Source organism: Macrotis lagotis, chromosome 1 (genome assembly GCF_037893015.1).
Source record: "Macrotis lagotis isolate mMagLag1 chromosome 1, bilby.v1.9.chrom.fasta, whole genome shotgun sequence".
Lineage (NCBI taxonomy): Eukaryota > Metazoa > Chordata > Mammalia > Peramelemorphia > Peramelidae > Macrotis > Macrotis lagotis.
The window spans coordinates 120,035,400-120,061,532 of record NC_133658.1 but is presented as its reverse complement, the minus strand read 5'-3'; the positions used below and the strand labels follow the sequence as shown (position 1 = coordinate 120,061,532).

Genomic DNA, 26,133 nt, shown 5'->3' with positions numbered 1-26,133 from the left:
TTTATTTCAGTAGATTTCTCTGATAGAATGTAAGATTCATCAAGGTTTGATGTTTCTATTGGTATTCTTAGAACCTAGAAGAGTACCTTGAAGATACTAGCTACTTAAGTGATTTACATTGATTGATGCAGTTATAAAGGCTATACTTTTTTTTGCTTTTGAAGAAAACAAAAAATGTTAGTGATTGATAATATAATTAAAAGAGATGTTTAATTATCTTCAGGAGTGATTTCAACTTCTACACTAGGCTCTATGATGAAACAATTGCTTTATTTACCAATCTCAGAGATATCTTATAAATCAATGAGATGTTAGTCTTTGTGGTTGGATCAAATTCCAAGTTGTTGAAAGTCAGAAATGATTCAGCTGGTGAAAAAATAGGTAGATTTAAACATACTGAGGATATGATATTGTTTGGCATATCCACTAGAAGTGTTCGGCATGTAAGTCATCTACAGGTCTAACGGCGCAGTGGATAAAGCGCTGGCCCTGGAGTCAGGAGTACCTGGGTTCAAATCTGGTCTCAGACACTTAATAATTACCTAGCTATGTGGCCTTGGGCAAGCCACTTAACCCCATTTGCCTAGCAAAAAAAAACAAAACCCTAAAAGAGAGATCCGGACTGGAAATCTAGATTAGTAAATAGTATCACAGTGCTAGCTGAAGACAGAAATGGGGGAAGTTATATAGAGAAGAAAACAGGCCAAAGAACAGAAATTTGGAGAACCTTTAATTGAAGGGACAAAAAAAAATAAGGCAGATAGTGATGTATAGAAGGAATGATTAAAGAGATGTAAGAAAAGGTAGAATGGGTTATCATGTAAGTTAAGGGATAAGAAGGTAACATGAACAAGAAGCAGTTCATAGTATTAAATATCAAGATAAATGAAAACTGAGATCAGCTGAGGAAAAAGGTCACTAGATTAGGCAATTAAGGATCACTAGAAATCTTAGAAAAATAAATTCAATAGAGAATCATGGCTGTACATTTCCCTAAAATACACACATAAATAATATTTTATATACATATATTCACATGTATAATTACACATGCATATAGATGTAATATATAGTTTAACTGAAATCTCTTTATAACCATTTTTTTAATCTGAAGATCCTTAGATCTGGACAATACCTCAAAGGTTATCTAGTGTAATAATGTACAGCTGACCAAAAATCCCTATGGCATTGTCAACAAGGGGTCACCTAAACATTACTTTGAATGTTTCAAGTGAGGGGTAACTCTGAGTCTGTTCTATTCTACTTTTAGATAGCTCTAATTGTCATTAATCTCTGCAATTCCACCTATTGAAACCTAATGTTGTTCACTGTGGCCAGTAAATAAGCATTTAAGTGCTTTTGTCACTCAGTTCTTTAGAGTTGTTTCTGACACTTTGTGAAGAAGGATTTTCCTGGCAATGACACTTCAGTGGAATTTTCCATTTCCTTCTCCATCTATTTGATGAATGAGGAAACTGAGGCAAAGAGAGCTGAGTGACTTGCCTAGGGTCATACAGCTAGTGCGTGTCTGAGTTCAGATTTGAACTCATGAACATGAGTCTTCCTTACTCCAGGTCCAGTGCTTTCTGCTCTCTGGCGCTACCTGGTGGCTACTGTGTCAATCACTCCACTCAGTTCTGGGGAATACAAAGAAAGGCAAAAGAAGATCCTGGCTCTCAAGGAGCCAAACAAAATAGTATAAACAAAATAAAGGTAGGATACAGTGGAGATAATCAATAGAGGAATGGCACTGGAATGAAGCAGAAAGACAACTTGCACCGGATTTTAGTTGGGACTTAAAGGAAGCCAGGGAAGCAAAGAGGCAAAGATGAGAAGGGAGAGTATTCCAGGGTTGGAGGATAGCCATAGAAATTGTTGGGGAACATCAAGGAAGCCAGTGTTGTTAGGCCAGAGTATTTGGGAGACCTGGAAGAAGGGATGGTGATAAAGGGCCTTGAACACCAAATAGAGAGTTTGGGTTTGCTCCTGGAGGTCACAGGGAACCACTGGAGTTTACTGGGAGGGAGGTGGGGAATGATATGGTTGGATCTAAACTTTAAGAAATTCACTTTGGTGGCTGAATGGGCAATGGACTAGAGGAGGGAGTTAGCTTCCACAAGGCCACCACAGCAGTCCCAGTGTGAAGAGAGGACAGACTGCACCAGCAGCAGAGGAAAGAAGGGAATGGAGTTGAAAGTTATGGTAGAGTTGACAAAACTTGGCAACAGATCAGCTATGAAAGAGGAAAACCAGTGAGAAGTGGGGGATAATACCTTGTCTGAGAGTCTGAGGGATTGCAGTTATGGTTGGGCCTTCAAAAGTAATAGGAAAGTTTGGAAAGGAAGGAGAATTTAGGTGGGAAAATCATAAGTAGAGTTCTAAATGAGTTTAAGATGTTGGAGATGTGAGAATCCTCAGTATTTGGTTAGATATGATGATTAAATCCAAGGAAGCTGATGAGATTACCAAATGAGGTAGTAAAAGGGAGAAAAGAAGAGAACTTTGTATCAAGGGAAAGAGGGTGATTTACAGTGTCAGTGAAGATGGAGAACAGGTCACTGAGAGGGCCAAGTATTAAGAACAAACTAAGTTCCCTCCATACCTCCACAAATGTTCTTTGAACAATCTAGAAAACGTACTAGGATGAATCCTGATGAGGAAATTTAGAAAAAAAGTCACAGTGAGTCATTTCATTAGCTGAGATGAACCTAAGAAGGTGTCCAGATATTGGGAAGAAGTATTGGGCCAAGAGGCTGCCACATGTTCTAGTGCCTAGAAAGCCTATTCACTGCTGAAGATATTTCTGGGTTGCCACAGTCCCTTAGCAGGCCCTTGTGATAGACACATCTGTGTAAGGGGAGCTTTTTCAGCCATAACTTTGTGCTGGATCAGAGACCTAATATGCAGAATGGGGAAGTGTTCTGGGGCAAGAAGGCCTCAGCAATGGACTGAGAAGGTGAAAGTTCAGCTCAGAAGCAAACAGCAGCAGCTGGGAGCCTATATCAGTCTGCCACTATGAAGTAAAAGAGCTTCCAGATGGTTGATCGGTAAGGGCTGAATCCAGCATCAGTCTGTTCTTGACTAGATACAAACCCAGGACAGGAAAGGACTTTGTCCTGGATCAGACCAATCTGGGAGTCCCGAAAACTTGCAGGTTGCCAGCCTCCTCCTGAGATAGTGGAATAACACAATGCTCAGGGGTGGCTAGGTGTCACAGTGGATAGAGCACCAGCCCTGGAGTCAGGAGTACTTTGAGTTCAAATCCAGCTTCAGACACTTAATAATTATCTAGCTGTGTGGCCTTGGGCAAGCCACTTAACCCCATTTGCCTCATAAAATGCTAAAAAACAAAAAAACAAAACCCTAAATAACCCCACAATGCTCAATAGTCCAAGAAAACAGCAACAGGTACAGTCCAGGTCTTCCCTGTAGAAGTGCTATAGAGTCCATCTCCAACATCAAGACTGAAGTCAAGACTCAAGAAGTAGACCCGAGGAACAGTTCACAAAAAAAGAACTTGATCAAAAAGAGCTATTATGTAGATGGGGAAGTTCCAGACACAGCTTCCAGAAGAAGAGAATAACTTTAAAATATCTACAAGCAAAACCTCAGAGAAAAACTGAACTTGGGCACAAACTTGACTAGAATTTCTGTAAGAGATGAAGTAAGAGTTAAGAAAAAGGTTAAAAAAATTTTTATAAATGAAATGAAAGAAATTGGCAGGAAAATTGGAAAAGAAATGAGAGATGTGGAAGGAAGAACTAGAAAGGGAATTAGAGGTACAAAACCTTGCATAAGCAACAGACTCCTTGAAAATGAGACAAAATACAAGATGTTATTTCAAGAGGCATCAAAAATATTAAAATAAAATCAAAATATTGAAAAAGATGTAAATGTAAGAGATGTAAAAAAGATCTCATTTGCAAAAAAACTTATCTGGAAAACAGACTGAGGTGAAAAATTTATGAATCATTATTGAACTATATGAACAATATGATAAAAAAAACCTAACCATCTTAAATTCAAGAAACCATAAAATAAATCTGTGCAGATCACTTAAAACCAGAGGGCAAATTGGAAAGAGAAAGGTCACCTACTGAAAGAAACACCGAAATGAAAACTGCAAGCATTCAGAAAGAAAGAATTAAATTATTGAAGAGTTACAGTTAAGATCACATATAATTTGGAAGCCACCCTTATAAAGGAGCAGGCCAGAAGGCAAAAGAAAAAATAGGCTTAGAACCAAGAATAACTTAGCCAGAGAAACTGAGTATAAAGTTCACAGGTAGAAAAATAGTGCTTTGATGAAATAGAGGACTTCTAAATATGTCTGATGAAAAGACCAGAGCTGAATAGAAATTTTGACATTCATACACAAGACTAAAGCATAAAAAAATGAGAGAAAAATTAAAGAAGATTTATCAAGGTTAAACTTTATATTCTTATATGAAAAGAGGGTACATGTAATCCCTCAAAACTTCAAGGAGTCATAGAGGAAGTGTAATTATTAATTTTTGACTTCATTTCATTTCATTTCATTCCTTCTAGTAGAAGGGAATAAAACACAAATACCTAATCTTATAATATAAAATATAATACAATAAGTTCATCAGAATCAAAGTAAAAAAAAGTATTGATCAAATATTTTTTATTCCAAACTAGAGTTGAAAATTTAGTAATAGTAACAAATTAGTAACAGGTTTTTTTTTTTTGAGTAAAAGAAAACTCTTCAAAATAAGAAACAATGTTAGAATCTATAATAAATGCTTCCTAAGGAGGGAAATCCACATCTCCATTCCTCAAACCTTAGAAGTTTAAAGAATGGTTTAGAGGATGTAATGTTTTAGTAAGACTAGAGAATACATGAAATAGATTCTATTTAACCTTTGAGGCTCTATTTTACATCAGTGAAATTCATAAAAATGAATGATCTTATGAAGAAAGTTTTGAGAAGATCTAGGTTTGCATCCTGGATCTTAATACTTAATGTTTGGGTAAATCATTAAACTACCTTGAGCCTCAGTCTCCTCATTCAAAAAAGCTGTATAAAAGAAAAAGAAGGTGGGCTAGTCATTTATTACAAATAAGGAATGACTAATAGTTAACTTATGCATGCCACTAGTTCACATGCAATATCAAGAGATCTAGATCTTGGCATTTTGGAAAAACCTCTTGTGGAGGATTTGTGGAAGGGTCTGGAGTATAGTTGTAGTAGTTAGTAATAGTAATAGTAATAGTAATAGTAATAGTAATAGTAATAGTAATAGTAATAGTAATAGTAACAGTAATAGTAATAGTAATAATAATAATAATAATAATGTGGTGATGATGATGATGATAGCATTTTTGTAGCACTCGACAGTCTGCAAAGTGCTTTACTTACTTTCTCATCTGATCCTCAAAATAACCCAAGAAAGATAATATTATTATCCTCATTTTAAGATGAAGAAACTGAGGCTGAAAGAGGTTAATTAACATACTCAGGGTCATATAGGTGTTAAGTGTCCAAGACTGGATTGAACACAGGTCTTTCTGATTCATACAAAATGAGAATTATGAATGAACTCTAACTTCTGGAGGGATTGATAAGACCCCAGGTTAACAGACTTAATAGAATCTACTTTATAGAGCTAGTATGAAGAAAAATGCCTTTTAAGCCTTGAAACCATATATACAAGTGAGTTATCATTATTATTAGTTGTGTAATTCTACAATTTGGCAAACAGGCTGCTGAGATTAGGAAAAAACAGTATATAATCTAACTTCCTTCTCCAGAGAGGATGGTTATTTAGAGAATTGATTATTTAAACATGAATGAAATTCAAATTCCACGTGTATATTTTTTCTTCCTACTTAATTCTATTATACAAGATAAATAATGCATATGCATAAAAATGACAATCATCTAGCTATCAATAAAGTAACTACTATGATCCTATCACTATGTGATGGGCTGTAAGAAAACAATTAACTTGGTGTGGGGAGAGGCATAATTAAATAACAATTAATTTAAACGAATCCAACCCATGAACCTTACATCGCTCAGCTGCTTATTGCGCAGGGGGGTGGATGTGCTGTTTATCTGCTTATTCCCAGCCTTTAAAGCTGCATCTCTTCTCGCTTGTTCTAGCAGAACTCTTGCTCGTTCCTTAAGTTCTTCCTGTCTTGATAATATTCTCTAATTAAAAGTAAAGAGACAGAATTAGAGGTAAAAACACATACATGTAATCTATACACACATATTAATGTTCATATAATCTACCTAAATGAAAAAAAAGTCAGAATTAAGCCAACTTCATAGGACTGTGTGATGTATGAGCATGCTCAATAGATACTATGGCATTTATAAGTACATTTTAACTGAAGTGAAATTATTTTTAGCACTGAAATCTTGTTTAGTTATAGTTTAAGTATAACTAACTTTATGGAAATATACTCAAAAGAGGATATAGTGTCTATAAGTCTATTGTTTCTCCTATCCTTTGTATTTGCTAAAAGTAGCATGTTTTAATATCAAATTTATTTAAATTCATTTTTTATTCCCTAGAGTTTTATAGAACGAACAATATCTCTTTAATATTTGTACTTTATGTAGAACATATATTTTTCAGTAATATCTGTGAATGGTGACCAAGGATCTCATTCCCTTAAGTAACTATTTCATTTTTAGTAGAGTAAAAATTATTATCACCTGGAGTTTAAAAAGGACTGAAACATTTTGACTATATTTATTCTGGTAAAGTTTGCTTTGAATCAATGAAAAGCAATCATATTTTGATAGTCTGGCTTTCCCTACCCTTTACCTTCCTAAAATGAAATAAACCATATCAGAATTATAAATTTTTTCATGGTTAACTTGAGCTATTGAAAAATATTAAGTGCTTATTCTGTTCTACTGTTTTAAAGAACTTTTGGAACAAACTGTCCAAAAGAAATGTTATTCGACAGTAGCTCTAAATCAGAGATTCTTAACTTTTTTTTTGTTTCATGGATCCTTCTAGCAATTTAGTGAAGCTTATGAAACCCTTTTCAGAAAATGTTTTTAAATGTATAAAATAAAATATACAAGATTGCAAAGGAAATTAAATACATTATAATGCTTAAAATATTTTAAAAGTACACAGACTCCAGGTTACGAAGCCCTTTCTGAAGCAATAGCATACATGCCAATTTAAGTAAGGTGGGCTTTTGTTTCTTCTATACCCCCCCCCCCCATTCCAACATATCCAACTGCAATATAACAATTTGTGGCTATGGTTAATCTCACATCCACTGCACATACATTTCTTTCATTATGTAGTTCAAGTTTTAGGTACAAGTTCCATAGGAAGCAAAGGGAATGGTTATTTAAGTACAAATATGATTTTCATTTAGTTTATTGGAAAAAACTTCCTAAAAATGGATAACTTTCTCTTTTAGCTTTCTATTTTACTGTTCTGAATTTTTCAAATTTTCCTATTTAATCATCTAGATTTTTCTCCTTTGCCTTAGACATGACAGTTAATATTTTTAAGGGTTTTAAAAATTTTTTCAATCAAATGATTTGTTAAAACAATATTAAACAATACAACTAATTAAATTTGCTTAGTAACTATTTACATTTAAATTTTGTTTCAGCGCAGAAAACAGAACTACTTTCTACTTTATAGAGCTAGTATGAAGAAAAATGCCTTTTAAGCCTTGAAACCATATATACAAGTGAGTTATCATTATTATTAGTTGTGTAATTCTACAATTTGGCAAACAGGCTGCTGAGATTAGGAAAAAACAGTATATAATCTAAAGTGCAGAACTTTTTAAATTATTCCTACAAATCAGAATTCTTTGTCCATTCATCTTAAGGTTTGTTTTTTTGATTCATTAGCTAATATCCCAATTTTAACTTTCCTTTAACAAACTGCATCACATATTTAAAATTACTTTAAAATTCATATTTGAGAGAGAAGAATTTGAGAAATAGCACAATTAGCAATGAAGATATTTAGATTATATTTATACATGTAATTTGTTACCAAATTTCTTAGAAATAGATCAAAGTATACTGTGGAATCATAGAAGGAATTTAAGAAGGAAAAAAAAGAAATTAAGTTTTAAACCCACCTCTGCCATTAACTGTGTGACTATGGGCATAACATGATCTCTCAATGTCTTAAACTTCTCACCTGTGAAATGTTGAAGTTGGCTCAGACAAGCCATTTAGGTTCTCTGGGGTCTTGTTTTAGGCCTCATTGATTTTATGGTCATGCAGTAAATTATTATTTTGCTTTGTTTTTTGCCTAAATAGTGGTTGAATATTTATAGTAACAAATTTAGTTGTTCAATGTCATGCAAAACTGAATTATTTTTATTTTATATCTTTAGACTATAGATTGTAAAAATGAGGCTTATTAGGTAGTCATATTATAGCTTTCTAGAAAAATGGATTCTTTTTATCATTTCAAGATTGAAATCACAAGAAATTTATATTCCTGGCCAATACATTAACACATTTTGAGCTAAATTATTTGATGCAGACTACAAGTTGCCTCAATCATCAGAGTTAATAGAGTTGAACAAAGTCTTTTATTTATAGATGAGTAAATTGATGCTTAAGTCAAGTTATTTGCCAAAGAATCTACACCTAGTTGTAAATATAGAAAAGAATTCAAGTTTACTGACTTCCAGGACATTGCTTTGTTGAAATAATCCACTGGCAATTGTCACCAATAATTTCAAATGACTACAATGCTGAAGCCTGCCTTAAGAATCTATTTTCATGGTCAACATTAGATAAAGTTGTGGAAAGATCTATCCAACTACTTAGCAAAATAATTTGGATTTATGTAAAAATATCATTAAGCACTTCATTTCATTTGACTCAGAAGTTCCACTACTGGACATATATGTAAAGGTCTTATATGTTGTACAATATACTGAGTGGCACTTTATTGGAAGAATGGTTGAACAAAATTGTGGTATATGGCTGTAATAGAATATTACTGTGCCATAAAGTTATGGATATGAGGAATTATGAGAAACACAGAAGAGATGCACCATGAATAAAGTAAACCAAGATATAGTATGAAAGGACTATAGTAATGTAAATGAAATAAAACAGATATGGAATATCAGATTAAATATAATGAACAACCTTGGGTATGGGCAACCATATGCTGTCAGATATATCTGATTTTGCTTAACTGCCTTTATTTGTTAAAAAAAAAAGGTTTAATGGTGGGAGTGGGGGTACTTTTTAGGAAATGACTATGGGAAATTATTGGGAAATAAAAGGTATCCTAAAAACAATAGATGCACGCAACTGTTACTTGGGAAATACTTAAACATAGTCGATAATAATTTTCAATAAATCAATGAACAAATATGACAGTTACTACTCTGTGTGAGGCATTATGTTGGCCCTTTCAGCTTCCAAAACTGTATTATGCTGCTGTGGCAACTGATTTGTCAGGAAAGGGTTGGTTCAAAGTCAAATACATAGAAAGCTGCTGGTGGTCAGGTCAGTGAATGCCAAGTGATCAGGTCAAGATTGTCTATACATCATACAAGGAAAGCTCTGAAAAATGCTGTGATTTGTTTTGATGAAAAATAAAAAATAGGGGCAGGAAATAATTGAGCTTTAAGAAAAAGATCAGAATTTTAATTTGGTAATAGAAAGAAAAGAAAAATGTTCAAGATGGCCTTTTTATTAGAGGGAAAATAAAAATATTCTTGGGCTACTCTTATTCATTTGTAAGCTAAAAAAATACTCTTCTGCTTTCTATAGTCAATTAACTAGTAGTATTTAAAGGTGAAAACTTAGCCCTTTACTCTAGAGAATGTTTTTAGCAAAATTATAAAATATTATTACTAACTTTAACTGGAGAGTACAGGAGTTGGTTATGCTGCTGTTTTTCACCTACTAGCAGTTACAGACAACAGAAGTACATGACACATTTTCATCACTTCAAAAATACTCATTATGACCAATCATAACATACTCCACCTACAACCATTTGTAAAAACAAAACTTTATTAATCGCCCATTGTGTAGAAGGTACTAGGTTTATGAAGGAAAAATTAAAAAACAGTCCCTGCCTACAAGAATGCAGTACAAATACGTTATTGTATGACAACAACCGGGCCATATCTGACTAGTAACTAAAGAAGCATATTTAGTCAAATCTCTTACCTGAGCTGTTTTTGCAGAATTGTCTGAATGATTTAAAACTGTTCTATCTGTATCAGAATCAGACTCTGTGTGTCTCAGAGTAGCACGTTTTTTCTTTGCAAGGTCTACATCCCTATTATAAGAATATCCAAGTTTAGAAGTGGGAGATAAACTTGATTTTTTTACAGGAGACTCAGGTTCCAGTTTCTTGTTTTCTGAGGAGTCAGAAGATACAAATTTTTCTTCTTCCAGATTACTACTAGTAACTTCTAGAGAATGATGCCTTTGCCTGTCAAATTCCTCACAAGCAAAGGGTGGAGATACATCTTTTTTTTTGTCACTGATATATGTTAAGTCACTTAATTCTAAAGTGTCAACTTTTAGCAATTTTTTCTTGCCCAACAAAATCTGTGCTTGTGTAGAATCTGTATGGGTACATATTCCAGGCTCCTCATATCCCGAAGTCCTTCCAAAGCTTTGTTGGTATTTTTGTGGTTCTGTGTCACTTTTAGTCCTTCGACAGTAAGGAGAAGCTGTGCTTGGACTTAGATGGTCATCAGGAGTCTGATGCTCACTCTCTGATTCTCCAACACCACTATCATTTACAAATACAGAATCATCCTGAGATAGGAAGTCCACTGCTCCACTGTTGGGCTGCTGGAATTCAGGGTCCCGGTTCAAATCATTAAGTTCTGCATAAAACTTTTCCTGATCAATAGAACTGTTTGTATCAGTTTCGTAGTTTCCCACTTTATAGGTGCTTTTACTGCTATTCTCTTCTATCTGAACAACATTCAATTCTTGACCACTGAAATGGGCCCTTATTTGATAAAGATAAGTCATAACAGTCAGTTTGTCAGGAATTGCTAATAAAACCATATCAGAAGGCTCCAATAACCGGGAAATTCCTATGCTTGCAAATCCATCGTATGCCTTCAAAATAAGCAAACAAAATTTTATTAGAGTTCACTCAAATGATTCAAAATTTCAGTTGAAAGTAAAAAATGAGAAATGTTATAACTTGTATTTAAAAATTTACACATTGCTGATAAAAACATTCTTAAAATTCAAATGATCTTTTCCCATCAATCCCAAAATTCAAATTTACTTTTTCCTTTAGAAATATACCTGCTTTCTATGTAGGTGAGAATATAAAATTCACTTAGGTAAACTTTTATTTTAAAATTCTTTTCATGCTATTTTTAGTAATGCTGAATGTGAAACTAGAATTAAAAAAGCAAATATCTGCAAAAGCATATGCTCACTTTTATTAGGAACATTCTTAATAGAAAAAATAAAAAATAGAAATAGAAATAGAAAAATAGAAAACAAACAAATAAAAATGGGACAGTTGAAAACAGAAAAGATACCTAAGGATGGGCTTTTAAGATAAGAAACTAAGAAATAAAGACACCACACTAATCTATCTTGGGCTTTATCATGCTTGATCGACTTCTTCACTTCTACTGGCTGTGTAACTGAAGTGATTTGTGCTGATGAAAAATTAGAAGCAGATAACCAAAAAGAACTACAACTCTACCACCTAATATAAAGCAGTAATAAATACTTTTTAAACTTAGAAGCATTTTCTTAAATACCCAATTAACTATGACTTTACAAAATGAGAAGAATGTAATTTTCCTTCATCAGCACTAAAAAAAGTGAAGTGTTTTTGTCCTATGACAAAGCTGAGAATGTGTGACTGCATTGTATTATTTTTGCTAGCCCTTAAATGATGGCAGTGCTTCAGGTTTTTCTAGTTTTGAAGAATCAAAGCTGTTTCTCAATTTACAAATAATTATTACTATCCTGAACTAACCCTTGAAAACAGTATTGTGTTGCCAGAAGCCCTGTAGGGAATAGCTAAGGATTTAAATATACTTTTAGTAAGAACAAGAAAAAATTTTCCAGATCTACATGTCATAATTTTGGTTATAAAAATATTCTCATAATATTCTGGTTTTAAAAATCAACTCAAATTTTTCTTCAAAACAATAAGTTAGACATTGATTTAACACCAGGAAGAAAATAGTCTTTTGCACATACATGTTAAAATATACTTCTACCTTTGGATTTAATCCTTTCCTCATACTCCTCCTGCAGTTTTTAAAATTTTTTTAGGGGGACAAAGGAAGAATGAAATGGAAAACAAATTGTGATATTAAAACATCTTCAATTTTCACAGCACTATCTTTCTTAATATATACATATATAGATGACTCAAAATATTTAGTTAAGATGTATGGCTCAGTGGGAGAGCAAGTATAGACTTGTTTGTAATTTTACTTGTTTTAGGAAAATTAAAGAATTTTTCTTCCTTCAGTGTCCTGACAACATGATTGACAGCCATCAACTGCAGGCCATCAGCAAAAGCACCACAGGCAGTATTCTAAACATTTCCCAATTATCTAACACACTGACATATTGGTCAAGATCAGATGTCACAGGTAAATTCCTTTTTTATTCACTACTTCCAGGTCTGGGAAAATGATTAGCTTTCTTGTGAGAAAAATTCTTAAGTTTTAATTCTTGTAACAGTTCATGTTAAAATGTAATTATGAACACTAATTGTAGTGCAAAATGTTTAAAAACAAATCATGCTTTTAACAAGTAAGGTCAAGACATTTACTTAAAGGTGTATTTTCAGAGATTAACATTTGCTGTTACAGTCAATAACCCAGTGTCTTTTGTAGTGGCCAGGGTACAGAGGAAAAGGGAGTTCTTATAAAGAAAATTATCTTATTCATCACTAGATGCTATTTTTATTGGTCAGGAACAATCATTGCTAATGCTATACATTGACATGGAACTTATACAGAGGCAACGCTGCTCCCTATATTGTATTTATTTCTATCTAGGGCTCATGGGGTGACAGGCCAGAACTGTGTGAAGTCAGGAAACAAATCTGAAGGAAGCAACTCAGCTACATTTGAGTAGCTGTCAGGCAAAAGCTTAAAACGATGAAAGAAAAAAAATGAAACAATAATTACTTACTGAATGATAAGTGTTTTCAACTAAAAGTAGAATATGAAATAAAATTCACCCTAAAACTGAATTTTTCAGCCAAACCTAAACTAATGGAAAGAATGTCTTTAATAGAATAGTAATACACACACACACACACACACACACACACACACACACACACACGAAAGTAAATCTGAAGTAGCAGTATTAAAGTCTTCAAAATTGGAAAAACTAAAAAAAAAGTGGGATGTCACAACTGCAAGTTTAAAAATAACAATATATTCATTTTTGCAATTATTTAGCTTTGCATTTTCCATGAGAGCAAGCAAAGGCTTGCTACTTATTCAACAGAACAATGAAAAAAAAACTTGTACAAAAACTCTAAGACCAAATTTGACTTAAATTATGAAAAAAAATCAAGCTTCTTATTTTGGTATATGTTACTGCTGAAAAGCTAAACAATTTACAAACATAACCTATATTTAGAATACCAATATAAGAAAGCATATAACAATAATTTCCCAATATTAGTTTTGTAGAAAATGAGTTATTTGCCAATACACCCTGTGAGAAAACCAGGTATTTTAAAGGAAAAAAATGAAATTTTTAACTGCTGCATAAGATATATTTTTTTGGGGGGGAAAGAAGCATTAATAGGGAAAAATATTTTGGCTTGAACATATTTTAGCTAAATGAACCTGTGTCAGGGTTCTTTTAATATTACTTGGGTTTTAATTAACTTCATTCTGAAGAGAATAAAAAGGTTTGGTTTGAGTCCACAATGGTTTTTATTAATTATGTTTCTTTACTATGCTGAAGAAAAATACAGTTTAATAAAAAATTAATGGTAATCCAAATTATAATTCAAAAAATTTTAAGGACTTATGACATTAACAGCAACACATTTATCCTAACCAATCTAGTAGTCCTGTAAAGTCAAACAGAAGTATAAACATGCAATTTTTGGTACAATTTTAAAAAACAGTTAAAAATGAATTAGACTGATGGAGAAAAAAGTTACAAATAGCTTCAAATCCTCTTGCCCTTCTTTTCAGTTATTAATATAACTCTAAAGCTAACCTGGAACTTGTTGTGAATATTAAAGAACATGACAAACCAGAGTCAATACTATGTCCGATTTGAACTGCAGGAGGCTGAATAGCTTCTGTGTACTACAGTTATGACCTTACAAGACTGCTTCACTCTCCCAAAATTAATAAAAACCTGCAGTGAAGTCAAAATTGAAGCTCTATCTTTTTTTCCCTTCCTTTCTTATTAGGTCTTACCTTTTTGTTGTTCTCCTTAATATCTTGAGGATTCAAGGACTTGTAGTCACTGAGGGAGAAAATGGCACAGTGGGTATGTATAGTATTTGATAAATGAGATAGTTTTAAAATACATCAAATCTAAACATCTGACATACAGTGATATCCTACAGTAACTAGCAATTTCATAGCAATTCGATCAACAAAACTAATTTTGTAGAAAATAAATAAACCAAATAAATAAATAAACAGTAAATACACATTTTATTGCCTGAAGCTTTTCATCTAAAAAAAAAAGTTGGTGCAGGAGACTAGAGACTAGCCTTACAACTAGATTCACCATGAGGTAATCCCTTGTTGTCTATGTATAAGCTATGGGCTTATTTGTCTCATCTCATTTCAAAACTAACACAATTTTCATAATCATTTTGAAGTCTGTTCTTTTATAAGATTAAGAAAAAGAAATATATCACTTTTAAGGTAGAGAAAAGATTGTTTTTTAGGAGGAGTAATAAAGGGATTTCAAGGTTTGACATAAATCTATTTCCTAAAAATGCACAAAGTGCTCAAAGTAATTTATAGTTAAGCATTTCAGGGCATGTCAAGCAGTGGTTTTGAATGTTGTTATTTTCTTGTTTCTAGTACATGTAAAGGATTTGACTGGAAAAGTAAAATGTGTTTACTTACATCAGATCTGGTCTAAAATGATGCAATATTGCACAAAAAGATAAGCCATTTCTCCATGATGTTGTAAAATTGGTGATTTTCACTCCCCTATAGTTTTTTGTAACTTCTTTGCACCATACAAGCAGTGACTGACTAGCATTTGGCTTTCTCCCCAAAACAGGACTTGGTATAGGGCTTGGCTAGAATAAATGGTAAAGAGGAAAACATTAAAAGAATTTAATGGAAGATAAAATTAACAATAATTGACCTAACTAGATGATCTGCATCCTTTGATGTGAGTTTCAGTCCTTCAGAGCTGTCAATTTATAACTATAACCTGCAAGAGAGGTACACAAATCTCAAGTTATTATCTCTACTTTTGGCCCTTGGCATTTGCCTTTAGAGAATGTAGATGTACAGAATTCTTAACTTACATATGAAAACAGGCCAAGAACTGTAATGATGGAAATACTATGTTAAAGTATTTAAACACTTAAGGCATTCCTACTGCATAGTCTCTGAACTTTCCACACCCTTAAAAAGATTTCCAAAATGCATTCAAGAAAAATATTCTTATAACTCTTTCCTGAGTACATCAAAAGAAGAGCAAATCTAGTCTATGATGTGAGCTATTACAATAGTGGAGAGATCAAATGGTGAAATATTTTAATGCACTGATCTTATATACATTTTAAAAGGACACTGTTACAGTGATAATCATATTCAAATATCACCTTAATATACATTTAATGAGATCAATAATTTTAGAGTTATTAGCAATGGTGAACTGTTGTTAGCTACAGCACATAACTGCTTTGTTTTGTTTATTCCTTAGTCTATCAGTTTCATTAGATTATCTAAGAGAAAGCAAATTTCACTTAAGAATAAATGAATATTTGATTTACACTAACAACTAATTAAGTGTATATTGAGAACATATTTTTCTTTAAAACATTTACTGACAAATTAATTAATGTATATTAATAATATTGTCAAAAGCAAAAGTAAATCTGGATTATATAATAAAGATACTTTTAATCTTAAACTTGAGCCATTTTTGTTTTCCTGAGTGCAACAAAAATGTACTGTTTCACACCCAAAAAATGATTCTTCCAATTTAAAATGTCATGGAAAAGTTATTTTAAGGGTAGAAATTCAAGACTGAAAAAAAAAACACAAACTTTTTCGGTATTTTAAATCTTTCTCTTAATTCAAAAGAAAATAGGTATAAATGTGGGCTATGAGAAATTTTAGATTCAAAACAGAGATGCTTCAAAATAAGTTAAGAAAAAAAGGACAAAGTCATTTATCCTAATTTCATTACTTGGTCTGGAATCACTCTTGCCACACAGTCGAGTTAGGAAAGACCAATGATGCCCCCACTTGACAAAAGCATGTCAGTGCTAAACAATTAAAGCTGTCAAAATCACATAACTATGATTTATGTAGTCACTACTTGTAGGGGAAGACAACTTAAAAATACCAAGGAGGTAATTTCTCATTTTTATTGACTGTCAGACTAACAAATTGTTACATAAACAACCATGAATTTTGCTGTTCCTAAAACGATAACTCCATCAACAGCAATTCATAAAGAATAGGATCTAATAGTATGTAGTAAATTTACTTAATAATGAGCAACAGAATGAAAAATAATTTCCAATAGCATTAATTGACCTCAGAAAAATGATCTTTTATGAGATCAACTTAGTAAATGCACAAATATCATTATCTAAGTATCTTTTAAATAAATTTCCAAGTGCTACCAACAACTTCTACTTCCTTTTCATCTCTCTACTGAAATAGATTAATTTGTTCAGTGGTATGATTAAAAAAAAAGAAACTGATGCTATCTGGAAACTCGACTATGTCATCATGTTCTCAAATTATACTAATAAAATTTTAGAGGGGAAAGGGGTTTTTAGAGATCATCAAAGTTCCATTTGTTTATTTTATAGATAAGAAAACAACCCAGAAAGGATACACCATGAGTGAATAGCAGAATTAGTACTAGAATCCAAGTCATCTGATATATTTTTCCCATTCTCCCTCATAATTAATATGATAATCTAATCCAGCTGAAGCTGGAAGAGTATAATTCAATTCAATTCCATAAGCACTGATTTTACATCCCAAATCTGAAGGGACATTGTGCTAATTATTAATAAGCAAAAAGTTGAGATTTGGTCTATGATATCATAGAACTTAATATCTAATTGAGATAGTTAACAAAAACTAATGAATATTATACAAAATAATAAGTCCATAATCAAGACTCAAATCAAGTCTCTATGAGATCATGTGTTGAAAGGTCATTCTCAAAATGCTGGCCAGAAGGGGAAATTTGTGAAGGCTGCTTCCTAGAGTAGGTTGGATTTGAAGGAGAAAAACTATGAAGGATTGGTAGGGATTCAACAGAGGGAGAGGTCCAGGGGTGGGAGGGTATTCTAGATATAGAAAACAATATAATCAAAAGCAAAGTAGACAAAGAGGTATGAAGATTTCAAGACAGAATGGAGATCAGACATAATTCTGATCAAACTCTTTGTTTTATGGGAGAGGAAATTGATGTCCATAGACATATGGTCACACAGGTAACAAGAAGCAAAGCTGAAATTTTTTCCCAGGTTCCTTCACTTAAGATCTGGGGTTGTTTCTACAATACTCTGCTGTATGAAAGGAAAGTTTCATAGTTCAGTTTGGTTGTAATATGCGACCAAACTCTGTGGAGGAGTGTAGTATTAAATAAGGCTAGAAAAATTAGTGTGGTGCCAGATTGTGGAAGGCTTTAAATGCCAGGCAAGAGTTTGAATTTGAGTATGAGGCAATAAGGAGTCAATGAAGGGTCTTAGGAAACAAATAACATGACCAGCTTTGTAGCATAAATAAAACAAGCCTAGCAGTGGTGAGGATGGTCTGGAGAGGGGAGATAGTAAAGGTGAGACATGAAGAGAAGTTATTGCATCTCTCCATATGGGTGGCAATAAGAGATTTCATTAGGTGATGGTTGTATTAACAGAAACAGACAAATGTAAACTATACTTTGGAGATAGAACTGATAGGGTTTAGTAATTCATTAGATATATCAAGTGTGGGAGAGAGGTGAAGAAAACACTACAATATGAATATAGAAAACTGTACAAATGGTATTATTCTACCTCAGAGGATTGTTGTAAGCCTCAAATGAAACAGCATATACAAAACACTTCACAAATGTTAAAGTATATCATAAATATCATTTCAGACAGAAGGCTGGAAGAAATCAGTTCTAAATTGAACATGCTGACTTTGGATTTGCTAATGAAAATTCTGGTTCCTACAGCCTCATCCCCACCTGAAAACTGAGTGACTTATAGCCTAATCTTGGGAAAGTAAGCATGGCATCATACTCTATCCAAAACTGCTCAAGTCAACAACTCCCTCTTCCTTTAGTTTGTGAAAATTCATGTTTCATCACACTGAAACAATATTAGAAGAGTGCTAATTCCTACACCATAATACTTTTCTGAATGTTTATTCAACAAAAATTGTGAAGTTATAAACTTAAAGAAAGATGTCAATCAAATAAGCAGACTACATAAATAAATTTTAGCCATAATATGCTCAAGTTTTATTAAGGACCTCTTAATTAAAAAGTTTGTTTCCAATAATGGTATAAATTTACCTGAAACAAGATATTATAGTTAATCATTTATTTACAATTTCATATTTATATAGTGTTTAATTAGCTGTTCCTTAAGTTAGTGAAATAGTTATTATTTCCTCCCATTTTATATTCGAGAAAATGGCAAAGCACCAGTGACACAACCAGGATCAAAAATACTAATAATTCTGGGTTCTTTGGCCCTAGTGAGTCATGCTATCTATACCCTTTCAGAAACTTTGACTTAGTTGATAAAATACTTGAGATTCTTTTAATATAGTTAATAGGATTCATAACTATACATTCAATAGTAGTCAGTAATAATTTAATTTTCCCCTTATTTTAAAGTCTAAACTTAATTAGGAATTATTTTAAAAACATTAATGCATTTCTGAACTATGGCACTTCTCATTGTTTTCCAACCTTATTTTAGATAAAAATGGCAATATAGATGGAAAAATAAGTAATGCATGTAGTCATTTACATGTTTTAATGATGTCAAACATACATATGATTGAATTAATTTTTCATCAGAATGTATGGCATTGTGTATACACAATCAATATCTTTACTATTCAGACAAATAAAATATACAATAAGCATCATGTATTAATAACAGATTATTTCCTGGATTCTAGAGAGATTGATGCTTAGAGTTCAAAGAACTTTAGGCACAAATCTAATTGCATTTCAATTTATTTATGGTATATGCAAATACTTTGTACTATATAATTTACATGAATGAAAATAATTAGAAAAATAAACTGTTATATGCACTTGGAGAAGATGGGACATAAGGGACCACTTGTACATGGTAGAGGGGGTTGTTTTGACAAAAATAAAGTCAACCTCTTTGTGTGATTTCATCACTAGATGAAATCTATATTAAGTGAACACATTTTAGTTATACTTCCCTTCAAGGTTCAGCTTAGAAGCTGGATCTAGGACATATTTCTGACTCCCTAACATATAGTGTATATTATTATATGCTATATGTATTATCCCAGGACAGGAAGAGCTTCTTGAAAATAGAGACTACTTTCTTTTTAGTCCTTGTATCCTTAGTCTTATCAGTATCTTTTGTACTTAACAGATGCTTTTAAAAACTTTGCTAAAATTGAATTAATTTCTAGATTAAAAAAATTATCTAAAATGTTCAGATGTTTTTCTCTAAATGAAATGTAGAAGAAACTTTTCTTTGTGGATGTACCATTGAAACTTTTAAGATGGTCTGTATCAATATATGCCCTTTCAGGGCAGCTAGGTGGCGCAGTGAATAGAGCACCGGCCTTGGAGTCAGGAGTACCTGGGTTCAAATCCGACCAGACACTTAATAATTGCCTAGCTGTGTAGCCTTGGGCAAGTCACTTAACCCAATTGCCTTGAAAAATCTAAAAACCCAAACCCCTAAAATACATGCCCTTTCTCAAAATACTAAAATGAATCTGTGATCTCATTCATTTGAATGTTTCAACAATGCAGATTGAAAACTATTTCTCTCATCTCACAAGTTTGCCAGGGGAAGTACCCTCTCCAACATGATAGAAGTCTTCCTTGGTTCTCCCAACATCTCAGACACCTGGGACACTCCATTAAATCCAACAAGCATTTATGAAGAACTGCTGCAGGCCTAGTGCTGGGGTCAACAAACCTTTAGGAAAGATGATAGGTGCTGGGTTCGGCTCTGAGGATATAAAGAAAGGCACAAACACACTGCAAAAGTTCCTAAGGAGGGAGACAGGATACAGATAACTGTAGACAACAGATCTGATCTTAGAAGGAAGGCACTAGAAGTGGAAAGGACTAAGAAAGAACTCTTAGAGACATCTGGAGTATGCAAAAAGGAAGGAGAGCTCCCAGGTATGAGATGGAGGATCAGTGAGGTGTGAAGAATAATACATAGACCAGTAAAGCTGAAACCAAATAAGACACAAGAACATTAGAAAGACAAGAGGAGATAGCTTGTGAAGGGCTTTAAATGCCAAAACTTTCTAGATGATTCTGGAGCTAATAGAACCATTAGAGTTTATGAGCTTAGTTAGGTTAGACCTGAATTATAAGAAAATCCTTTTGGCAAGTGGAGAAAAACAAAAGCTATGACACTGTCCAGGAATGGTGGTTGTATGGGTGGAAAGGAGGATACATAGGAGAAATATCATAAATGAAGAGGAATAAAGCTATGGTCACAGTTTGGGATAAGTGGGGAAGAGTTGGTGATAACATTAAGGCTATGAGCCCAAATGCTGGAAGAAAGATAATACCCTTAACAATAATAGGAAAGTTGAGAATAAAAGAAGGATTGAGGTAAAAGATGATGAATTCTATTTTACACAATGATTTTGAGATGTCTATAGGACATACATTTTGAGATGTCAAATAAACAGTTGGTGATGTGGGAATGGAGTTCAAGTGAGTCTAGGAAATCTAGATAGAGATCAGGGAATGACTGATATAGAAATGATAACTGAATACATGGGTGTTGATGAGATCATCAAACTAGTTAGTGTAGGGAGAAAAGAGTAAAGGACTCAGGACAGTAAGTGGGCATGACATGGAAGGATGAAGAACTAACAAAGGAGACTGAAAAATTGTGATCAGAAAGGTAGGAAAAGAACCTGGAGGGACTATCTGGAGAATGTGTGTCAAATGCTGCAGCAAGGACAAGAAGGATAAGGAATGAGAAGAGACTATTAAATTTTATATCTGAGGAATCGTTGATAACTTTAGAGATGTTGAATGAGGTGGTCAGAAGCTAAACTCCAAAGGCTTAGAAGTAATAAGAAAAAAAGGAGTCACAGGTGTAGATGAAATTCTCAAAGAGTTAGTCTAGAAGAGGTAAAGGACAGTACCTAGGAGATGTGATCGGATCAAGTGAAGATTTTTTTGAATGATGGCAGGGATGAATATAACAATATTTATAGGTATCATGGAAAGAGTAAATATATTGGGATAAAAGTGAAGATTAGGAGAATGTGGATGAGAACAGGACCATTTGTTGGAGAAGATGGGACATAAGGGACCACTTGTACATGGTAGAGGGGGTTGTCTTGACAAAAAAGAAAGTCTACCTCTTTGTGTGATGCAGGAGTGAGGAAGGTGGTAGTCAGTGAGCATGTCTCAGTGATTTGAAATTACAAAGAGGAGAAAAGAGGGATTTCTTTGCCTCAAAGGTATGGAGATGGGATATGTGCCATATGTGAGGAACAGGCAAGTCCACTTGATTGGAATTGACCAAGGTCAAGTAGGGCTTTCAAAGCCAGGGAGGAGTTTATATTAATCCTATAGGCAATGAGAAGCCACTAAAGTTGACTGAATACAGGAATGAAATAGGTTCTTGATGAAGGAATATTGCTTTGGTAGCAGTAGAGCATAGTGGAGTAGAGAGACAGACTTGAGGCAAGGAAACCAATTAAGAGGTTGTTGAGATAATCTTACTTATGAGTGATGAGCAATTACACTAAGGTTGTAGCTTTGTGAGTGGATAGAGGGGTCAGATGTAAAGGAACAAACAGCAAAATTTGAAAACAGACTATTGGAGTGAGGGAGGGAAGAATCAAGGTTAATGTCAAAGTTATGAACCTTGGAAACTGGAAGGATGATGGCACCTTTGATAGAAACAGTGAAGTATGGAAGATGGGAGGGTATGGGAGAATCACAAGAAATTCCAATTTGGACATGTTAATAATAATATAATAATAATGACTAATATTTAAATAATGCTTAGAAGTTTGGGAAGTTACTTATAAAAAAAATCTTGTTTGATCCTCACAGCAACACTAAGAAAGGAGTGTTGTTATTATCCCCCTTAATTACAGTTTAGAAAACTGAAGCAAACAGGGGTTGTGATTATCCCAGAGTCATTCAACTAGTATTTGTGGACAGATTTGAACTCAGATTTTCCTGACTCCAAGATAGCCCACTTCTGGGATATCTGATTTAGATGTCCAACAGGAAAACAGTAATGCAGGTCTGAGGTTCAGGGAAGAAATGGGCTAGATATGTAGATATGTGAGTCCTCTGCATTGGAAATGATAGCACCTCCCTCCCTGGAGTCTTTGGGAGTATCAAATGAGATAACAAAGTCTGGAACATAGTAGGCATTGAAGAAAACGATTCTTTCTTCCTACTCCCTCTTGGGACACTATCTCTGGGTACACCAACTTAGGGAATGTGTTATGGATAGTGAGCAAAGGAAACTCAAAAGGAGCATCGGAGGAGTAAGAAGAGGGCTATGAGAGAGGAGGTCCCAGAAACCCCATGAGGAGAATGGTTCATTTAGGGAGGAGAGAGTTGTCAGGATATAAAAAACAAAAGGGTTGTTTGAAGATTATAAGGGAGAAAAGATGTCTAACGTTGCAAGTAAAAGATTCTACTGGTAATGTTGAAGAGAATTGCTTCAGTTTTGTAAGGACAGACTCAGACTGCAAAGGGCTGAGGAATGACAGGAGGGAAATAGAGGCAGTGAGTCAAAGACAGCTTTTACATGGAGTTTATGTGAGAAAAGCAAGGGAGAATCAGGACAATAACTTGAAGAGATGGGACAGTCAAATGCAGAGTTTTTGAGAATGAGGCTTGAATATGAAGGATGGAGGATGCAGGCTTTTGGAGAAGATAGGAGGGGATAGCAACATGTGCCCTTATAAAGAAGCTGACTTTTTTTTTTTAAGAAGCTGACCTTTGTAAAGAGAAGAGTCTGTGTCAGTGACTGGGGGGATGAAGGAGAGTGGATTAGATTAAAGGAGAAGAGGGAACTTTCATTAAATGATCTTTATATTCTCATTAAAATAAGAGACAGGGGCAACTAAGTGTCAAAATGGATAGAGAACTGGTCTTGGAGTCAGAAGGACCTGTGTTCAAATCAGTCCTCAGACACTTGACACTAGCTGAGTGACCCTGGGCAAGTCACTTGACCCTGATTGCCTTGCCAAAAAATATAGTAAAGTAAGATAAAGTCCTTGGCTGAGAGAGATGGAAGAGGCAAGTGAAAAAAAAAAAGGAGTTTCAAGTAGAGAAAAGAAGCTTTGGAATAGCTTCTGTGGGGAATGAGACAGGAATCAATTAGGGAGTAATGAGAACAGCATTGCTGAAGTAAAGGCTCAGTTGAAGTTGGATAATATAAATTTGTAATGTACCAATCAGCCCTGCTGTGAGACTTCCTCCAGCTAGGAGGTGTATGCTAGGAGTAAAACAGGGGTGAATTCTGTCAACAGATAAACAATAACAGGACAAAGGAATAAGGAATTAAAGAGTAGAAGAATGTAGAGGATGAAACTAGAAAGAAAGGAAACTAAAGGCAGAAAAGGTAATTGTGGTCTGATAAAGTACTGAGGGGAAGAAAGATTGGGGGTCTCAATGAGGGCAAAGAATCATTTTAGAAAGAGGGAGGCAGAGTGAGAGGTAGAATAATAGAATGTCAGCATTTCTAATCAGGGAAAATGAACACTTCTGGGTAATGGTGAGATCTATTATGTTATCAGGTCTATATGTCTAAGGGGGAGATAAAATAGGTCATAGAACTTAAGGAGGTTGAGGAATTTGGAAATGGTGGGGTTTTGAAGATAAAATATTAAATGATAAAGTCCCCTAATCTGAGAGTAAAGATTTGCTAGAGAGGAAGATGGTAAGATAGGTCCTAAACTCCTTGAGACAGGAGGAAGAATGGCTTGAAAGCTGGAGTATTACAACTAACATTGTTTGGAATGAGCAGAAAATTTTGATTGAATGAACTTCAATTAGGATGTGACAGTGAAGAATAGAGTACTCTGACTCCGTCTTCCTGATCAGTGTGTCAGAAGAGTGTGCAAAGAGCACAACTAGTGAGGGAGAGAGAAGCCATATCTCTCTGAGGACTAATTAAAAAAAAACAGATGTAGAAAGAGGTTCACAATGAAGAGGAATTCAATAGGGTATAGTGAAAGAGTTGGAGTGAGGCTTGAGGAAGTAGGGTTAAAGAGGATGGGAATAAGATAATGAAAGGAATGGGTTGGGATAATTGGTTTTGTTTTTGGCAAGATAATGGAGTTAAGTGACTTGCCCAAGGTCATACAGCTAGTAAATGCCAAATTTCCCCATGTATAAGTTACACCCTTTTCCAAAAAATTTGGGTGTCTAAAAACTGGGAGTGCCTTCTTATAACAGTGGTTGCAGATTTTTTTACTTGAATTTCCTGCTTTTTGATGCTTGGTGTCTTTGTGCTCATTGTTTCGAATTTAGGTTACATTTTGGCTAAGAAAAGATTTTTATACAATGCTGAATTCAAGTTCAAAGTGATTTAGTTTGCGAAAGCGAATGGAAATCATGGTGCTGAACTTACATCCTGCCCTCCTCCAATGAGAAAACAATCCAAGACTGGTTCTTGGAGGAAGGAATCCTACTGAAGATGCCATGGCAGAAGAAGGCCAGAGAGAAGCAAGGCAGCCAAATGGCCTGATTTAGAGAGGGAATTGAAGAGCAAAGGGCCATTGGGATTCCTTTGTCCACAAAGACAGTTCAGCAGGAGGCAAAAACTGCCGATGAAAAAGCAGTGAGTGATTGATTTCAAAGGAGGACACAATCTGTGCTCCAGGTTTATGACACCAGATTTGCCCAAAAGATATCTGAAAGTTATGGGCAGAAGGTCATTGAATTTCATGATGAATAAAACTTGAATTCAATAACTTCATGTAATATTTTTTTAAATTAAGGCCCCAATATTAAGGTGTGTCTTATATGGGGAAATATTTCAAAGGGCTATCTTTATCCTAAATGGACAATGACTAATTAGTACCAAGAGAGGGAGGGAGAGAGAGAAAGGAACAGCTATAGAGGTAATAGTGGGTATCAAATGAATAGTGAAATTCATAAACTCCTAGAGGTATTGTAGATTTTTTTTTTTGCAAGGCAATGGGGTTAAGTGGCTTGCCCAAGGCCACACAGCTAGGCAATTATTAAGTGTCTGAGGCCAGATTTGAACTCAGGTACTCCTGACTTCAGGGCCTGTGCTCTATCCACTGTGCTACCTAGCTGCCCCAGAGGTATTGTAGAATTAACAAAATTTGTTAATAAATGAATGAAAAACCATAAATAATTGCTCACTATATGTAAAACACTAGGTAAGGTACTAGAGATACAAACAGTCAAATAACACAGTTCCTACTTCAAGGAATTTGTACTCTACTGGGGGAGACAACATAACTATGTGATTTCAGTTGCAAATAGATCAAAGGCTCAATTGTCTTTTAGAGTTCTCTGGCAAGGCAGAGAACAGTTATCTTTAATATCTTTGCATTAATAAAAACCATGTCAGTTTTGAATTTTGAAGCATTTGACATTGAGAAATTGTTTCATACTACTGATCTTGCCATCACCCATGAAGTGTTTAATTGCCCTGTTCAAAAACTCAATCTCATTTATCTGTTCATAATCTTTTGTATTTCTATCTCTCCCTATGCCTTACTCTTCTGAAA

At 34.1% G+C, this 26,133-nt stretch overlaps 1 protein-coding gene across 13 annotated transcripts in view; it reads right to left on the bottom strand.

Annotated features, from left to right (window-relative positions):
• The window catches only part of EHBP1 (EH domain binding protein 1), a 369,287-nt gene that overhangs the window by 117,517 nt on the left and 225,637 nt on the right, over positions 1-26,133 (bottom strand). For all 13 annotated transcript variants that reach the window (XM_074207073.1, XM_074207081.1, XM_074206989.1 and 10 more), the window contains 4 exons: positions 15,067-15,245; positions 14,401-14,449; positions 10,169-11,080; positions 6,038-6,178 (listed from right to left, as the gene is read on the bottom strand). In XM_074207073.1, the coding sequence (XP_074063174.1) occupies positions 6,038-6,178; positions 10,169-11,080; positions 14,401-14,449; positions 15,067-15,245 (1,281 nt within the window). The remainder of the gene's footprint in view (positions 1-6,037; positions 6,179-10,168; positions 11,081-14,400; positions 14,450-15,066; positions 15,246-26,133) is intronic.